The sequence below is a fragment of the Thamnophis elegans genome, chromosome 16 (genome assembly GCF_009769535.1).
Source record: "Thamnophis elegans isolate rThaEle1 chromosome 16, rThaEle1.pri, whole genome shotgun sequence".
Lineage (NCBI taxonomy): Eukaryota > Metazoa > Chordata > Lepidosauria > Squamata > Colubridae > Thamnophis > Thamnophis elegans.
The window spans coordinates 11,206,278-11,224,691 of record NC_045556.1 but is presented as its reverse complement, the minus strand read 5'-3'; the positions used below and the strand labels follow the sequence as shown (position 1 = coordinate 11,224,691).

The following is an 18,414-nucleotide window of genomic DNA, read 5'->3' as shown; positions in this document are numbered from 1 at the left end:
TTGCATCCAGATCTTATCTTTCAGCAACTTATTGTACTTATTGGCATAAAAACCTGTTGTGGCCCAGCGGAGCCGTTGGAGCTGCCACCACTCCGATAGCGAGGGGCCCTCTGAGTCGGCTCTGGAGGATGTGGAGGATCCTGGACAGGGTTCCGACTCCGAGCAGGGTGCAGAGAGGCTGGTTGGCCACCAGGAGGCGCCTGAGCCTTGGACCAGTTGAGGAGACAAGGGAGTGTGATCCAGACATCATGCATTGGAGCAGTGGGGAGGACTAAGGAGTTGTTCCTGGATGCCCTCAACTCCGGGCAGATCGACATAGAGAGCACTACGTAGTTACAAAAGATAATTGGACCCAGTGATTGTATTAGGCTCCTCTCAAGATTGTATTTAAAGAGGAGACTGGGAGGAGCCTGGTTTTGCAGGATTCAAACGTCATTCCTAACGCTGGGAAGCTGTTATCTGTCAAAGTCTGAGTTGCTGCCAGGTTCTTATCTGTTTGTTACACTTGGCGTTTCAGCCACCGAGGCTTTGGTTTCTTGCTAATAAAGTGCTGTGAAATTCCAGTTAAGCTTGTCTCGGCATTGGTTACTGGATGGGAGGAGGGGTCAGGACAAAACCTATAGCAAAAAAACCCGATACCGATACTCCTGTAGTACTCTTGACTAAGGTGCTGCTTTCTTTACATAGGGGGAGGAGCAGGGTTGCTCCTTACCACGTACCAACAACAAAAAGTAAATAAGAATAGGTGTAATGAGCTGCATGGTTCATCGATTTTCAGGCAGGGGGGAAATCATTGCTGAATAACTACGGTGCTTTTGCATATATAACCATAAACCATGGTTTGCAAGCTGCAGGCTAAGCAAAAACTGAATACGATTATCTTCGGTAAATTCTTAAAAGCCAACAAATGCTACGTTAAAACAGTTAGAGACTCTAAGGTGCTGTACAACACTTTCTTTTATAGCAGTGATGGCTAACCTTTACCAGACCGAGTGTCCAAAGGGCCTGAACCCCCAAAATGCGATGCATGCGTGCCCCCCCGAATGCACTCTGCCCCAGTGCAACCCTGTGCATGCATGGCAGAGACCCAAAGACCAGCTTGCCAGTGGAGGTATGCATGCATGCGTGGCAGAGCTGAACTAGAGTCGGCTCGCGGGCCCACAGAGAGGGCACTGCATGCCACCTCTGGCACCTGCGCCATAAGTTCGCCGTCATGTTCTAGAGGAACAGAAAGTGCATCTATCTACCCTTTTCCAATGTCTATTTTTTCCCCATTTCCTACTCTTTTCCTATTCATGGAGATGAATTCCAAATTGAGCAACTCACATGTCTTATGTCTGTGTATGCCTACGTTTATAGCAGTTCACTAGCAGCTGCCTATGAACCAAGACGTAACCCACAGGGGTGAAATTCATTTTTTTACTACCGGTTCTGTGGTGTGGCTTGGTGGGCATGGTGTGGCTTGGTGGGGTGGCAGGGAGGTTACTGCAAATCCCCATTCCCACTCCAGGGGAGGTTACTGTAAAATCCCCATTCCCTCCCCACTCCAGGGGAAGATACTGCAAAATCCCCTTTCCCTCCCCACTCCAGGGGAAGGTTACTGCAAAATCCCATTCCCCCACACTCCAGGGGAAGGATACTGCCAAATTCCCATTCCCCTCCCCACGCCAGGGGAAGGATACTGCAAAATCCCCATTCCCTCCTCACTCAGAAGGAGACTGCAAAATCCCCATTCCCTCCCCACTCCAGGGGAAGGATACTGCAAATCCCCATTTCCACCACCTCCAGGGAAGGATACTGCAAAATCCCCATTCCCTCCCACTCCAGGAAGGATACTGCAAATCCCCATTCCCCCCCCACTCCAGGGGAAGGATACTGCAAAATCCCCATTTCCACCACACTCCAGGGGAAGATACTGCAAAATCCCCATTCCCTCCCCACTCCAGGGGAGGATACTGCAAATCCCCATTCCCTCCCCACCCAGGGGAAGGATACTGCAAATCCCCATTTCCACCACACTCCAGGGAAGGATACGCAAAATCCCCATCCCCTCCCCACTCCAGGGAAGTTACTGCAAACCCCCATTCCCACCACACTCTGGGCCAGCCAGAGATGAATTTTGCCAGTTCTACAAACTCAAACTTTCTGCTACCGGTTCTACAAACTACTCACTTACCACTACTGGTTCTCCAGAACCTGTTAGAACCTCCTGGATTTCACCCCTGATAACCCACTGTAAAATGCAACTTCCCCACTTACATAGCTCTAAATCCAAAAATTAAGGCAACATTTTAATCTTTGGCTCCCCTTAGTTGCTGAGAAGTTCCAGGGGTGAAGGAAGCCGCTCGACTGGCCAGAGACCGGTCTCAAGAAAAAATGGAAACTTCCAGTAACCATTCGCAGGTAAGTCACGATCGGTTCTCTATTCAAAGATGGGGAATGACTGATTGGTCGCGTCAAGTTTGCGAAAGACAAAATGGCAAGTTTTTATGAAAAGCTTTTTATTTTATTTTATCAATTTCATATATACATTCACAATTATATGATCTCATAACTGTTATTAATAATATGTATTTATAACATTTTCCCTACAGTTGACAATATACTTGAAGATTGCTTTTTAACATCCCATAGATCCATCTTATCTTACAACGGTCCTACTTCTTCTTCCCTCCCTCCCTCTTTCCTTCCTCGTTTCTTCTCTCCTACTCTCCTTCCTTCCCTCCTTCCTTCCCTCCCTCCTTCCCCTTCCCTCCTTCCTTCCCCCCCCCTTCCCCTTCCCTCCTTCTTCCCTCCTTCTTCCCTCCTTCTTTCTCCTTCTCTCTTCCTTTCCCCCTTCCTTTCCTCCTTCCTTCCCCCCTTCCTTCTCTCCTACATTCCCCTCCCCTCCTTTCTTCTCTCCTTCTCTCCTTCCTTCCCTCTATATGAAAGCTTTTAAGATCTTGAAATGAACTTAAATTAAAGCATTGACCAAAGGAAAAAACAAAATTCCCAGTAGATTGGCTGAGTTTAAACATTGGAAATGAATGCTTTGGTTACTATGTATTTTCTTTTCTTTTGCCCTCTTGAAATCTTATGCATTCAGAAGCGGGCCGTGAAACTCCGTGTTCTAACCCAACATCCAGTTTAACGGAACGGATGAGGAGAACTCACACGGGGTCCCAGTGATGCGCAGCTAAAAATGGAAAAACGAAAACTCAGGATTGCTCTTGCCCAGAGGTGAAGCAATTTTCAAGAGTCATTCATGAATCATGGTGACTCTCGTGACAAGATCTGGGCAGCATACAAAAAAAAAAAAAAAAATTGGGGGGAGAAAGTGGGAGAAAGCTACTGTTCTTTTCACCAGAAATGTTATCCACTGTTTAGGGACATGTAAAGAGTTCTTTTCTCTTTTATAACTTTGGAGGGACTGTGGCTCAGTGGCTAAGACGCTGATCAGAAAAGTCAGCAGGTCGGCAGTTTGAATCCCTAGCTCCATGTAACGGGGTAGCTCCCATTCCTTGTCCCACTTCTGCCAACCTAACAGTTTGAAGCACATTAAAAAATGCAACCTTTGGTGGGAAGGTTACAGCATTCTGTGCGCTTTCGGTGTTTAGTCATGCCGGCCCCATGACCACGAAGAACTCTTCGCAACACTAGCTCTTCGGCTTTGAAAAGTTAAAAGTTAAAAGAGGAACATGGGAAGGAAAGAGGAAGAAGGAAAGGAAGGAGGAAGGAAGGAAGGAAAGGAAGTCTCAAGGGTCCAAGTAAGAGACCCAATGAAATCAATGACAGAAAGGAAGGAAGGAAGGAATGGAGAAAGAAAGAAAAAAGAAAGAAAAAAAAAAAGAAAAAGAAAGAAAGAAAGAAAGAAGAAAGAGAGAAACAGAAAAGAAATGTCAAGGGTCCAAGTACAGACCCAATGAAATCATGACAGAAAGGAAGGAAGAGGAAGGAGAGAGAGAGGGAGGAGAGGATAAAGAAAAGAAAAAGAAAGAAAGACAGACAAAGACAGAAGAAAGAAGAAAGACAGAAAGAAAGAGTCAAGGGTCCAAGTAACGACCCAATGAAATCATGACATAAAGAAGGAAAGGAAGGATAAAAAGGAGAAAGAAGAGAGAGAAGATAAAAGAAAGAGAAAGAAAGAAAGAAGATATCAAGGTCCAAGTAACACCCAATGAAATCAATGACAAAAGAAGGAAGAAGAAGGAATAAAAAAGAGAAGAAAGAGAGAGAAAAGAGAAAGAGAGAAAGAAAAAAGAAAGAGTCAAGGGTCCAAGTAACAGACCCAATGAAATCAATGACAGAAAGGAAGGAAGGAAGGAAGGAATAAAAAAGGAAGAAAGAAAGAGAGAGAAAGAGAAAGAAAGAGAGAAAGAAAGAAAGAAAGTGTCAAGGGTCCAAGTAACAGACCCAATGAAATCAATGACAGAAAGGAAGAAGAAAAGAAGGGAGGAGGGAGGGAGGGAGGGAGGAGGAGGAGGGGCGGAAAGGAAATGAAAAAAACCATAACACAGAAAAAGGAAAAAAATCTTTAAAGAAGTAACTTTATTGCATTTATAAACTATTAAGATTATTTTCTTCTCTCAAAATTACATAATATAGGTCCCTTTTCCCTATATGCATTCCCCTTTCAGTCTGGAAATCACCAGCTTATTCTTATCCATCTTCAGCAAAATAATAATAAAATAATCCAACAGGATTTTCCAATCTTAAATAAAAATAATGCAATTTTTTCTATCCCTAATCAACAAGTCAAGCCAGCCTTTTTTTTTTTTTGCAAGTTCTACTTTCTCCACGATCGGCTTCTCCACTGTGGCGAGAGGCCATTTCCTCCTGCAGGTTGGATTGAGGGTATGACCCTAAAATCAAACAAAATGGCACAATTGGAACGTATCCATTTTGATGCCACTGTTGGAGGGAGATCGATGATAACTGTAGCTCCATGATGTGAGCATGTCTGAACAGTGAAAGGTTTCTGCTTGCTCCAAGAGCTTTTGAGGACCAATATCCAGCATCTGGTGGCCACATATGGTGCTACACAAGTCCAACATAGCAAAATGTTTTCAGTTTGTTTTCAGTTTTTGTCCTCGGAGAAGAGTTCATGCCATTACATAGTGCACAGATTCACACATTTTATTTCATACCAGAATTGATACAAGTTAGGGCATATTTATACGAAGGACCAGGAGACAGGATAGCCGTCTTCCAATATCTCAGGGGTTGCCACAAAGAAGAGGGAGTCAAGCTATTCTCCAAAGCACCCGAGGGCAAGGACAAGAAGCAATGGGTGGAAACTAATCCAGAGAGAAGCAACTTAGAACTAAGGAGAAATTTCCTGACAGAATAATTAATCAGTGGAACAACTTGCCTCCAGAAGTTGTAAATGCTCCAACACTGGAAGTTTTTAAGAAGATGTTGGATAACCATTTGTCTGCAGTGGTGTAGGGTTTCCTGCCTAAGCAGGTGATTGGACTAGAAGACCTCCAAGGTCCCTTCCAACTCTGCTATTCTATACCTCTTTTACAAGAATTCTTTTTAACCAGAAGGAGGTAAATTAACTTTACAATGTACAAGGCAATTGTAGGCATGTTTGGATAACCCTGGTTCTTTTTTCTTTTTCTTTTTTTGCATCTTGAGGGGACTAAACAATATTAAATATCATGAGAGTGCCCTCTTTAATTTGCAAGAGGGTAGGAATGCAACAAAACGAGGAACCTAATGGCGATATATAACACTAATTTATTTTGTTTGGCCCGGAAAAATCCGTTAATTGCACAGGTGGAATCAAGGAAGGGCATTGCTCTTTTGTTACTTTTGAAAAAAAGCAATTCACAATTCAGCTTGTACCGACAAATTTCAAGGGCTGCCTGTGTGCATTTTCTCATCTTCAGTAGCTCCAATGTGAAGAGAAATGGGAAACAGAACTGCAGGCATTAAGAGAGAGCAACGCGAGGCTCACAATGGCTCTGCAGGAATCTGCGGCCAGCATAGAACACTGGGAAAAAGCAGTTTTCCATCAGCAAAGACGAAAACGATCAACTGCGGAGTAAGGTACGGGATGCCGCAAATGAAAGCTGTAGAAAATGTATGATGATGTAGAAAAGATGTGGGAGACTCTAGAAAGAGTGCAGAGAAGAGGCAACACAGATAATTAGGGGACTGGGAGGCTAAAACATATGAGGAACGGTTGCAGGAACTGGGTAGGTCTAGTTTAATGAAAAGAAGGACTAGGGGAGACATGTTTGATGTTTGACCGTTTAATAAATTTATAGGCCGCCCAATCCCGAAGGCTCTGGGCGGCTTACAACAATACATTTAAAAATAGAAGTTAAAAGCACAAAAACATAGATTAAAAAGACCACAAGATACACCCAGTCTGATCGGGGCTGGAACTCAATCGTGAGTTCAACAGCCCGGGGCCTGCCAGAATAGCCAGGTCTTAAGAGCCTTACGGAAGGCCATGAGAGTGGGTAGGGTCCAGAACTCTGGGGCAGTTTATTCCAGAGGGTCGGAGCGGCTACAGAGAAGGCCCATCCCCTGGGTAGTTGCCAGCCGACATGGTCTGGCTGACGGCACCCGGGAGAAGGCCCTCCCTGTGCGATCTTATCGGTCGTTGGGAAGTATGTGCAGAAGACGGTCTCCCAGATATCCGGGGTCCTAGGCCATGTAGGGTTTTAAAGGTGATAACCAGCACCTTGAATTGTGCCCGGAGGACCAATGGGAAGCCAGTGCAGCCGCAGAGGATAGGTGTGATGTGGGTGTACCTGGGTGCACCCAATATCGCTCGCGCGGCTGCATTCTGGACTAGTTGTAGTCTCCGAACACTCTTCAGGGGCAAGCCCCATGTAGAACATGATAGCTCATTATAAGAAGGAATGTATAGCCCATGTTCTCAAACTCCATTCGAGAGTCTCCTTCAGGGACAAAGTTTAAAGGGGCCCTGTGTTTTCTTTCTTGAAGATCACGGAGCTGGAAGAACAGTGCAACGAAATCGATAAGGAGCGTGACCGAACGCACAGCTTAGCAGGCGTCTTCAGGATCTGGAAACAGAACTTCAGGATAAGGAATTGGTAGGTGAAGCTATGAGCGGAAGGAAAAGGCTATTGTACGCTTGGTCAAAACGAATCTCGGGAAAGTTGAGATGCAAACGTAAGATTTGTTGGGGAAGAATTACTGTATTGGTCAGTCTCGTTCCTGCCTTCATTCCCTTGCGCCTGCTGACTTGTCTTCAGAAAACTCATAATTGATATATTTGCTCTCCCAGTTTTATCACCACTTCAATCACCCTTTGAGGTAGCTTTGGTTAAGAGAGTGAATGATTGTCTCATAGCTTTCTAGTGAAAGACAAAGGGGAGAAGGGAGGGAGGGAGAGAAAGAAGAAAGGAAGGAAAGGAAAGGAAGAAAGAAAGAAGAGAAAGAAAGAAGGAAAGAAAGAAAGAAAGAAAGAAAGGAAAGAAAGAAAGAAAGAAAGAAAGAAAGAAAGAAAGAAAGAAAAGAAAGAAGAAAGAAAGGCAGGGCAAGGCAGGCTTTGGCTATACAAGGTAGTCCTTGAGTTACAGTATGATGGTTGCTTAACGACTGTTTGAAATTATGATGAATCTGCCTAGAGCTAGCAATAGCACTTAGACTTATATGCCGCTTCACAGTGCTTATAGCAATAGCAATAGCAGTTAGACTTATATACCGCTTCATAGGGCTTTCAGCCCTCTCTAAGCAGTTACAGAGTCAGCATATTGCCCCAACAACATCCGGGTCCTCATTTTACCCACCTCGGAAGGATGGAAGGCTGAGTCAACCCTGAGCCGGTGAGATTTGAACAGCCGAACTGCAGAACTGCAGTCAGCTGAAGTGACTGCAATGCTGCATTTAACCACTGCGCCACCCTCGGCTTCTATAGCCCTCTCTAAGCCATTTACAGAGTCAGCCTCTTTGCCCCCAACAATTTGAGTCCTCATTTTATCCACCTTAGAAGGATGGAAGGCTGAATCAACCTTGAGCCAGTCAGAATCAAACTGCTGGCAGCCGGCAGTCAGCAGAAGTACGCCTGCAGTACTGCATTCCAGCCACTGCACCACCACGGCTCGCAGTTACAACCTGGATTTGAAGTTCTGCGGTCACCCTCCTGTAGGAGATGACCAGGCTGAGCCGGAGGATGGGATCAAGCCATCATCAGTCTGAAGCCCTGTGCCCTCAAAAGAGACTTAGGTCATTCTCCTTGAAGTTCGTTGACTCTTATCTGGCACCAATTTGCCTTGACCATTAGCAATTCGGATTCTTGTTTCTAAATAGCATGGAATAAGCTCACATTCCTTTTGAACTCTATCCTGGCTTCCTGTGCCTGACACCTCCTTCCCTCCCCACCCCCCTGATCACACTTCTGACCCTTGGCAGCTGGGCCATATTTACGTCCTGCAGACACGTGGCCACGTCTTATGGTGGTTTCACCAAAACCCATCATTTATTTCCAGTTTTTAGCAAAACCGGCTCAGCCCGACCGTTGCTTTGCTTGATGACCACAGCAAAAGAGGTTATAAAATTAGCTTGGTTACAACCATCATGGCTTACGACCACAATTTGATAATACCTCTACTGTATTGTATCTTTTAAACATTATGGCTCTAGACTTTTTTTTTAAAGTAACGAGAAGAAGCTGAATGCTATTCTACCGTAATAATCAGTTTTAGAAGATGAGAAAGATTTCTGGCGTTTGAAGCCAGCAGATTAATTTTCTGAGCCAGTTTTGACTGCAGCAGGAGATTAATCAGGTTGACTCCAGGTGTTTCCTTCCAGGATCAGCTAAGTGGGCCCTATTCTTAAGACTTCTTAATAATGGTAAATTGCAGAAAACTGTCGTTAAGACACAGCAGACATGGGGGAAGAGAACATGTGAAAGCTTGAAGGTGGGGAGATGGGAGACATGACACCAGTGGTGGGATTCAAACATTTTTACTACCGGTTCTCTGGGCGTGGCTTGGTGGGCGTGGCAGGGGAAGCTTACTGCAAATCCCCATTTCCTCTCAATCAGCTGGGACTCGGGAGACAGAGAATAGATGGGGGCAGGGCCAGCCAGAGGTGGTATTTACTGGTTCTCCGAACTACTCAAAATTTCTGCAACTGGTTCTCCAGAACTGGTCAGAACCTGCTGAATACGTTTCCACCACAAAACCGCGCTCGACTAAAACCGCGCTCGACTAAACCGCGTCGCTGACATCATCAACAGGGCGACAACAGCGCGAAGACAGAAGCATGCTGTAAACCCTAACCTAAATTAACCCCTAAACCTAATCCTAACCCTTAACCTAACCCTAACCCTAACCCTTAACCTAACCCTAAACCTAACCCTAACCCTTAACCTAACCCTAAACCTAACCCTAAACCTAACCCTAAACCTAACCCTTACCTTAAGTTGAATCGGCTTGCTTTCAAAGCGCTATTTAAAGCGCCCTTCTTTCTCCGCGCTGGCTGTTGTCGCCCTGTTGATGACATCAGCGACGCGGTTTAATCGGGTGCGGCTTAGTCGAGCGCGGTTTTGACGGGTCACGGCTGAATACTACCTCTGTTCAGATCCTTCCGAACTACTCTTCCCAGCATGCCTCATTATTAGCCATGCTGGAGTGACAGATAGGAGTTATTTGAGGACACCTTTGAATTACAATCCCTTATTTTTCTCTTCCTCTTCCTTATCCTTTCCCATTTTCCCAACAGACATGCTGCAAATTTACCGGAAAGCATTAAAACATAACTGTTTCCCGATGTATTAAGTCACAATAAAAGGCATTAATTATACAATAACTACATATAAAAGCCATTATCTCAGCATAATGGAATGTGGTCCTAGGCAATCATTCTGAATCTCTTCCAAACTTGGATTTTCCTCTTTGAATGTCACTCTGGTTGTGAAAAGGGCTGTGTTCTGATCCAAGCTTCCCCAGCAGCACAAAGCCGAGTCCTCGTCCCAATAAACTCCTTTTATTTAATTTACATGGAATTCCTCTCCAGCAAAGTCCCGGCCCGCAATCTTTCAAGATAGTTCACAATTACCGACCTTTATCAGGCTTGGAGAATGGCCAGGGTGATATCTTTCAGATGCAGCAATACTTGGCAAGAATGCAGGAATGAACTAATTGTCTCCTGCAAACTCCACTCCCCTTTCGCTCCTCTTTTATTCCTTGTGGGAGGGGCCATTCATTGTCCACCTGTGGCCTTACTCCCAAGTCGACCCTTATTCCTTAGCTGCTCCCTTTGTCTGGCAACTCTGCACATACGCACACTGGGAACAGGCTCCAGCTGTTCCTCTGCCTCACTGATGTCTGACTCTGAAGGCAGCTGATAACGGCTTCAAATTATGGTCATTATGAACAGTCCGCAAGGCTTCACAAAGAGTTTGTGAAGGTTCTGACTGATGTCTGCTTGAGTTGCCACAGTCTTTCGGGGAAATGTTGATAAACACCCCACCTTATCACCCTGGGAATGCTGCCAGAAACCTAATTTTCCAAATGCAGAGCAAGGCCAAACTTAGCACAGAGTCAAACAGAACTTTTCAAAGCTTGAACGGACCAGATGAACTAATTGCTTCCTGCAAAAGCTCACATCCTGTTTGCTCCTCTTTCACGTCTTATGGAAGGGGCCAATCATTTCCAAGCCTTACTCCCAAGTCAATCCCTGTTTTCTTAATTGTTCTTGCCTTCTGGCAGCTCTGCCCCTGTGCTCACTGGGAACAGGCTCCCGTGTTCTTCTGCCTCGCTGATGTCAGACTCTGGAGGCTCCGGAGGCAGCAATACCTCCCAAGTGGCCTTGGCCCCTTCTCTGCCTCCGACGCAGAGTCCTCGTCCGAGTCTTCCACAGATTCCAGGACTGGCCCATGTTCCTCCCCAACCTCCTCACTGTTTGAATCTGCTGCCAGCTCTGCTGGCCACTGGCGGCCCACACCAGACTGAACCTTTCCCGAGAGAATCTCTGCTAAATTTTGCCTTCATTTTCAGCTGCTGAAAAGAAGCGTGTGTAAACCAGGAGTTTTCTAGGTTTTGATGCACTGGTATTTTGAACAACACCTGCCTCTTTACTTTCAACTTTCAACTTTAATAAGATTTGTATGCTGCCCACTCCCTTGGGGCTCTGGGCGGCTCACAACAAAGTAAAAACATTTAAAATATTTTAAAAATACAATATTAAAATTAATACAACATCCATTCCATCAAGTGGGGCTGGAAATTAATCAACAGCCCCAGGCCTGCTGGAACAGCCAGGTCTTGGTCGCTTTACGGAAGGCCGGGAGAGTGGTGAGGGTCCGAATCTCTGCGGGTAGCTCGTTCCACAAGGCCAGTGCAGCTACAGAGAAGGCCCTCCCTTGGGGAGCCACCAGCCGGCATTATCCGGTCGACGGCACCCGGAAGAGGCCCAACATGTGTGATCTTATTGGTCGTTGGGAGGTGAATGGCAGGAGGCGGTCTCTCAGGTAGCCAGGTCCAATACCATGTAGGGCTTTAAAAGTAACGACTAGCATCTTGAAGCGGGTCCGGAGACCAATGGGAAGCCAGTGCAGTTCGCGGAGGATAGGTGTAACATGGGTGTATCTAGGTACACCCATTACCACTTGCGCGGCTGCATTTTGGACCAGCTGTAGTCTTTGGACACTCTTCAGGGGCAGTCCCATGTAGAGTGCATTACAGTAATCCAGTCTTGAGGTGACGAGGGCGTGGGTGACCATTCGAAGTGCCTCCCGGTCCAGATAGGGCCGCAACTGGTGCACCAGGCGAACCTGGGCAAAGGCCCCCCTGGTCACAGCCGACAAATGGTGTTCTAACATCAGCTGTGGATCCAGGAGGACATCCAAATTGTGGGCCCTCTCCGAGGGGTGAATAACTTCGCCCCCCAGTCTAAGAGGTGGAATGTCAGGACCATCCTTGGGAGGCAACATCAATAGCCACTCGGTCTTGCCAGGATTGAGTGCAAGCTTGCTCACTCCCATCCAGACCCTGACAGCCTCCAGGCACTGGCACATCACTTCAACTGCTTCACTGAGTGAAAGAACTTCCAATACAGGTAGTCCTCGACTTACGTCAGTTTTCGTTTAGCACCGTTCAAACTTACAATAGCCCTGCAAAAGGGACCTATCACTATTGTTATGACCTTGGCAGCATCCCCTTTGTCACATGATCAAAATTCAGAGTCTTGGCCACTGACTCATATTTATGACCCTTGCAGCGCCCCCGGAGTCAAACAAAGTCCAGAGGGAAGGACTTTGTCCACTTAACAGCCATGTTACTGACTTCCCAACTGCAGGGATTCACTTAGCAACCATGGCAAGAAAGGAGCCAAAATCACTATATAAATGTTTCCCTTAGCAACAGAAATTTGGGGCTCAGTTGCGCTCATGAGGAGAGGACTACCTGTACACCGAATCAATTCAGATGTATAGGTTGATGCCCGCTTTCAAACATCTTCTGCAAATAAGCTTCAAAGGGGGGGGGGGAAACGCACCCAGCCCCGTCATAGTATTTTGTAAGACTCGTGAATCTGATAAGCTGCCTTTTCATTTGTTGGCAAAGGTATGCCCTGTGTTTGCTTCTCAGGCACCGCCCTGGCATTAGCAAGCCCCAGCGAGTGCCAGACAGAAACCTAATTTCGCCTTTGCAAGACAAGCCCAGGGTGTGAATTTCCCCCCAGAAAGTGGGACAGGGTGAAAGGAGCCCATTCAAAACTGGGGCTTCCTGAGTGGAGATGCAAGGCCAGAAGGAGGAGGTAGCAGGAGAGAGAGAAAACGTTGTCCTTCCTCCTTGGTTGCAGATATTCTTATATATAGAAAGGGAATCAGAGGAAGGAAGGAAGGAAGGAAGGAAGGAAGGAAGGAAGGAAGGAAGGAAGGAAGGAAGGAATAGCAATAGCAATAGCACTTATATACTGCTTTACAGTGCTTTTACATCCCACCCTAAGCGATTTACAGAGACAGCCTCTTGCCCCCAACAATCAGGTTGTCATTTTACCCACTTTGGAAGGCTGAGTCAACCTTGAGCCTGGTGAGAATCGAACTGCTGGCAGTAGGCAGAGGGAAGGATGGAAAGGAAAGAAAGGGAAGGGAAGGAAGGAAGGAAGTAAAGAAGGAAGGAAGGAAAGGAAGGACAGACAACAGTAATAGCATTTAGACTTATATACTGCTTCATAGTGCTTTATAGACCTCTCTAAGCAGAGTCAGCCTCTTGCCCCCAACAATCTGGGTCCTCATTTTACCCACCTCGGAAGGATGGAAGGATGAGTCAACCTTGAGCCTGGTGAGAATCGAACTGCTTGCAGTTGGCAGAGGGAAGGAAGGAAAGGATGGAAAGGAAAGGAAGGGACAGGACAGGATGGGATGGAAGGACAACAGCAATAGCACTTAGACTTATATACTGCTTTACAGCGCTTTCCAGCCCTCTCTAAGCGGTTTACAGAATCAGCCTCTTGCCCCCAACAATCTGGGTCCTCATTTTACCAATCTCGGAAGAATGGAAGGCTGAGTCAACCTTGAGCTGGTGAGAATCAAACTGCTGGCAGTGGGCAGAGGGAAGGAAGGAAAGGAAGGAAGGGAGAAAGGAAGGAAGGAAGGAAGGAAGTTAGTTTCGCCTTAGTTAGACATGAAAACTAGTTGGGTGACTTTGAGCCAATCACCAGGCGATTGTGAGTTCTAGCCCCACCTTAGCCACGAAAGCCAGCTGGCCGACCTTGGACCAATCACCAGAAGATATGTATTCTAGTCCCGTCCTCACCATGAAAGCCATCTGGGTGCTTTGAGCCAATCACCAGGAGACCATGAGTTCTAGTCCCACTTTACCCATCAAAGCCAGCTGGCTGATTTGGGTCAGTCCCTCTGTCTCTCAACCCAACCCATCTCACAGGATTGTTGTGGTGGGGAAAATAGGAGGAGGAAGAATGTATGTTGTAGATATTAGCTGCCTTGAGTTGTTTATAAAAAATAACAATGGCAGGGTATAAATAAATAAAAGAGTATTTCCCTGCTGTTTAAAAATCCTACCTTCTATCTTGCAGTTATAATACACTTTATTCCCCTATCAGCTAGTTGGCGCTATCCACTTGGCTGGTGCTGATTTGCTGATTTTTTGGGGAAAGAGTTTTTCAGGAGCCATTCCATCCAAACATTGGTAATGGAGCAACTTTTTAATGAAATCCCTTCCATTCCAACCGTTCTGGTTTCCTTCTTCAAGATACTGCCTTGAAGGCTAAGAATCACCCTATTTTCCAGCAAAATCTTTGCTTGGAGTGGATGTTGCTATTTAAATTCATTCTCTTCCCCCGCGCCACCCGAGGGTAGCACAACATATTAATGTATAAACATATCTGCGTATTTGGACTATTTATTAAAGCAGAAGGTATCATTAAATGTTGAAATTATTGCTAAGTTTGCAGTAAAGCACAACAAGGAGACATGTTTTCCCCTTAAGTTAACATTTTAATGATTCATTTCCTTTGACAGTAGAAACTTTCCCAGGCACTCAGGTGCTAATGCTTTCTTCCAACGCCTTAAATACTGTATATATTTAAGAAAGAGGGAAGGTGAGGGTGTCTGTGATTATAATTTCGTGGCATGCATATTTCTCTAGGAATTGGAAGATCTACGGAAACAGGGTGAAATTATACCTCAGCTCATGACAGAATGTGAAACGGTTTCTCAGAAATTGCAGGTACGAATAGTTATTAATCTTTGGTAAAAAAAACATTGTGCGGTTTAAATAAAATATTGCTTCAAATCTACAGCCAATATCTTTTTCTTAATAGGCAGGAGACAGGGCCAAGGAGTGTGATTCATTCTGATGTAAGTCGGGAGAATGAAATAAGCTCTCGGTGAAGCCAACTCCATGAGTAAAGATTGAGAATAGGTAGCTATTCTGACCGAGGCTTCCCAAGAGCATGAAGCAAACTCCTTGTCCCGACAAAAAAAACGCTTTGAATAATTGACTGTGAATTCTGCTCATTCACATCCAGCAAAGTTTTTCTAGGGAGGATTTACAGTCACAGACCTCATCTGGCTTGGAGAGCTGCCAGGCCGATTTCTGCAGAACTTGGCAAGGAGTCTTGGAAAGTCATGAGCCAATTAAGCGAACTAATTATCTCCTGCAAATTCCTCTCCCGCTTCTCTCCTCTTTTACTTCCTCTGGGAGGGGCCATTCATCGTCCACCTGTGGCCTTACTCCCAAGTCAACCCCTTTTCTTTAGCTGTTCCCTTTGTCTGGCAACTCTGCGCATGCGCACACTGGGAACAGGCTCCAGCTGTTCATCTGCCTCACTGATGTCTGACTCTGATAACTGGCATACGACTCTGGCCCCCTCTCTGCCTCCGACACAGAGCCCTCATCAGAGCCTTCCCCAGATTCCAAGACTGGCCCTTGTTCCTCCCCAACCTCTTCACTGCCTGAATCTGCTGTCCCAAAACTAGCCTCTAGGCATTGCTGAGCTATAACTCCCATCATCCCCCACCATTACCTTGGAGGACATTACGTCGCATCACTGCCTTTATTCATATTAACCAATAAAACTTTAGGTGTATTGATTTTAAATTTTAAAAACTGGAATTCACAAACAAGACACGTTGACTCATAGATGAGGATGAGGAGGACACATGCAGAGCGCGTGACATAAATTGTAATCAACTGCAAAAGAAATTGCAACCAGAGTAACACAATTCCCTGCAAAGGGGTTAGTTTTGTTGACGACATCTGCATGTTTCTATGCTCTGCTCAGATTAAAACGAATGTAGGGAATTTGATTGCAGATTGTTTACAAAAAACATTGCCTTGCAAAGCGGAAGGAGATATAGTGGCCTGTAGGCTATCTTGTCATACTGTTCTTCTTCAAACAAATTTTCTGTTTTGCAGGCGGCTGAGAAAAGGAATAAAGATCTGGAAGAGAAAGTCAGAGCTCTACGGACGGATGTAGAAGAGAGCAAACACAGGCAGAGTAACTTGAAGACGGAGTTACAAACTTTTTTAGATGTACTAGATGGAAAGATAGATGAATTGCAGGATTTTCGGCAAGGACTCTCAAAACTGGGTGTCGACAATTAGGGGACAGCCATTTTCCCCCACCCCAAAATATTTGGTGTGTGTGTGTGTGTGTGTGTGTGTGTGTACATGTTCTAAACCTAGGTATATGTTTTTACAAAACGTGAAAAGATGGGCGTTCTTCCTTAACAATGTGATTTGTACATAGAGAGCTAAAGATTTTTTTTTCCACTTCTTTTTTCGTTCTGAAATTTTCTCCTTGCTTCTTCCTTCCTTTCTTTAAAGAAAGAGGCGACAATTTTGTAAATCTTCCTGCTCCAGCGCATTCTGGGTTTCTATAAACAAAGGTGGGAATTCTCTTGTCTCAGGAGATCTGAACCTCAGTTTACCTTAAAGTAAAGTTTCCCTTGCTGTAGGCGGGTTGTGTGGGGATTTTGATATAAGGCCTGCTTGCAACTGTAGAATAGAGACATTTCCAAAATGTTCAGCTGCTGCTGATTTATGCCTCATGTTATAGTGCAGACAGCGGTGAAGATGGAACAGGGACTTTAGGAGCAACCATAGAGTAGCAACTAGATTTTCCGAGCCTTAAGGAATAAATGAGAAAAGCCACATTAAAAAATGTCCGTATTGCAACATATTTCTCCTCCTCTTCCTCCTTCCTCCTCCTCCTCCTTCATTTTCCTCCTCCTTCTTCCTCCTCCTTCTCCTTCTCATACTACTCTCCCTCCTCCTCCTTCCTGTTCCTCCTCCTCCTTCCTCCTCCTCATACTACTCTCCCTTCTCCTCCTCCTTCCTCCTCCTCCTCCTTCTTCCTCCTCCTCCTTCCTCCTCCTGCTCCTCTGTGAAATACCTGCGATGCCTTTTTCTAGAGGATTTGCCATGTTCAATAATGTGCACTTAACCCCCCCCCTTTTTTTTAGATCACAATGTATTAAGTGAAGATTCCCCTGTCACTTTGGACAGAATGAATGTGCACTTTGCAATGCCCCAGGTGAATTTTTCGAGAAGTGTGGATGATATATTAGCTATTACAGTATAGTTGAACTTTTAACGCATCCCCCCAAATAATGAAGGTGGGATCAAGAGGTACTCTTCAGGAGTGGCCCAGGAGCCACCGTCCATCACAAGAGGCTGGAGCAGAATTTTTGGATGCATTTTTTTTTAAAGAACATTCATGACCTGCCTAGCTTGTAACAAGTAGATTTACTCATGATGATCTAAAATATCTAATAAACATCACAGTGACAAAATGATAGGAGACAGGGAAAATAAGGTGGAAAATCTTGTTCTTCACACAGAATAACTATAAAGTATAGCAGCTGTGTAGCTAGAGTAAGAAATTGGAGTTTCTTGACAAAACACATGTTTTGAGGATGTGACATTTAAAATTCAATTCCATATCTATCTATCTATCTATCTATCTATCTATCTATCTATCTATCTATCTATCTATCATCATTCTTTCTTTCTTCTATCTATCTTTTCTATCATCGCTAGTATCTCTTTATATCTTTCATTCTATTTATCTATCTATATATTGTACTTTTTGCTATCTCGGTATGTCTATATCTATCTATCTATCTATCTATCTATCTATCTATCTATCTATCTATCTATCATCTCTAGTATCTCTTTATAGCTTTTATTCTATCTGTATATTGTGCCTCTTACATGTCTATATCTCTGTATGTCTATATCTATTTATGTTTATCCTATCTATCTATCTATCTATCTATCTATCTATCTATCTATCTATCTATCTATCTATCATCTATCTATCTATCTATCTATCTATCATCTCTAGTATCTCTTTATATTTTTCATTCTATCTATTTATTATGCCTCTTGCTATCTCTGTATGTCTATATCTATTTATTTATCTATCTATCATCTTTATCTAGTATCTATCCATCATCTCTATCTATCATGTGTGTGTGTGTGTGTATGTATGTATAGAATCTATCTATCTATCTATCTATCTATCTATCTATCTATCTATCTATCTATCTATCTATCTATCTTCTATCTGTAACTGGCTATCCAGCTATCTATGATAGGAATTTTGCCCTTTGGAGGGCATACCTTCAAAACCTGGTTCTCTTGCAACTGCACGACCTCCAGGTTGATCAACAGATTCAATTCCATCTTCCAGGTTCTCCCCCTTAGTCTCAAGACCTTCTCATATGCAGAGAATTTCTCCAACAGGAGACCTCTCTCCAACTGAACAGAACATAAGTAGGTGAACTTGATTGAAAAACTACGGAAGTCTATTGAAGGGACAAGTGGGCAGCCCCACAGTTGCTTGGGAGACCCACCAACTGATGAAGAAGTGTTAGCTAAGGATGGTGTTGTGATTTGTGCCTTCTTTAAGGAAACAACGCATCGTCTTTTGGCCTGCCAAGAGCCAGGAAAATCAGGAGATCCAGACAGTTTGAAT

The 18,414-nt window shown here is 44.6% G+C and overlaps 1 protein-coding gene across 1 annotated transcript in view; it reads left to right on the top strand.

Annotated features, from left to right (window-relative positions):
• The window catches only part of HOMER2 (homer scaffold protein 2), a 51,540-nt gene extending 34,899 nt beyond the window's left edge, over nt 1-16,641 (top strand). Inside the window, 12 exon segments of the mRNA XM_032233139.1 lie at nt 965-1,111; nt 2,324-2,407; nt 3,089-3,124; nt 3,127-3,156; nt 3,159-3,219; nt 5,874-5,889; nt 5,892-5,981; nt 5,983-6,033; nt 6,943-6,988; nt 6,991-7,052; nt 14,577-14,657; nt 15,849-16,641. Coding sequence (XP_032089030.1) covers nt 965-1,111; nt 2,324-2,407; nt 3,089-3,124; nt 3,127-3,156; nt 3,159-3,219; nt 5,874-5,889; nt 5,892-5,981; nt 5,983-6,033; nt 6,943-6,988; nt 6,991-7,052; nt 14,577-14,657; nt 15,849-16,037 — 893 coding nt within the window. The 3' untranslated portion in view covers nt 16,038-16,641.
• Nucleotides 16,642-18,414: the final 1,773 nt, after the last annotated feature.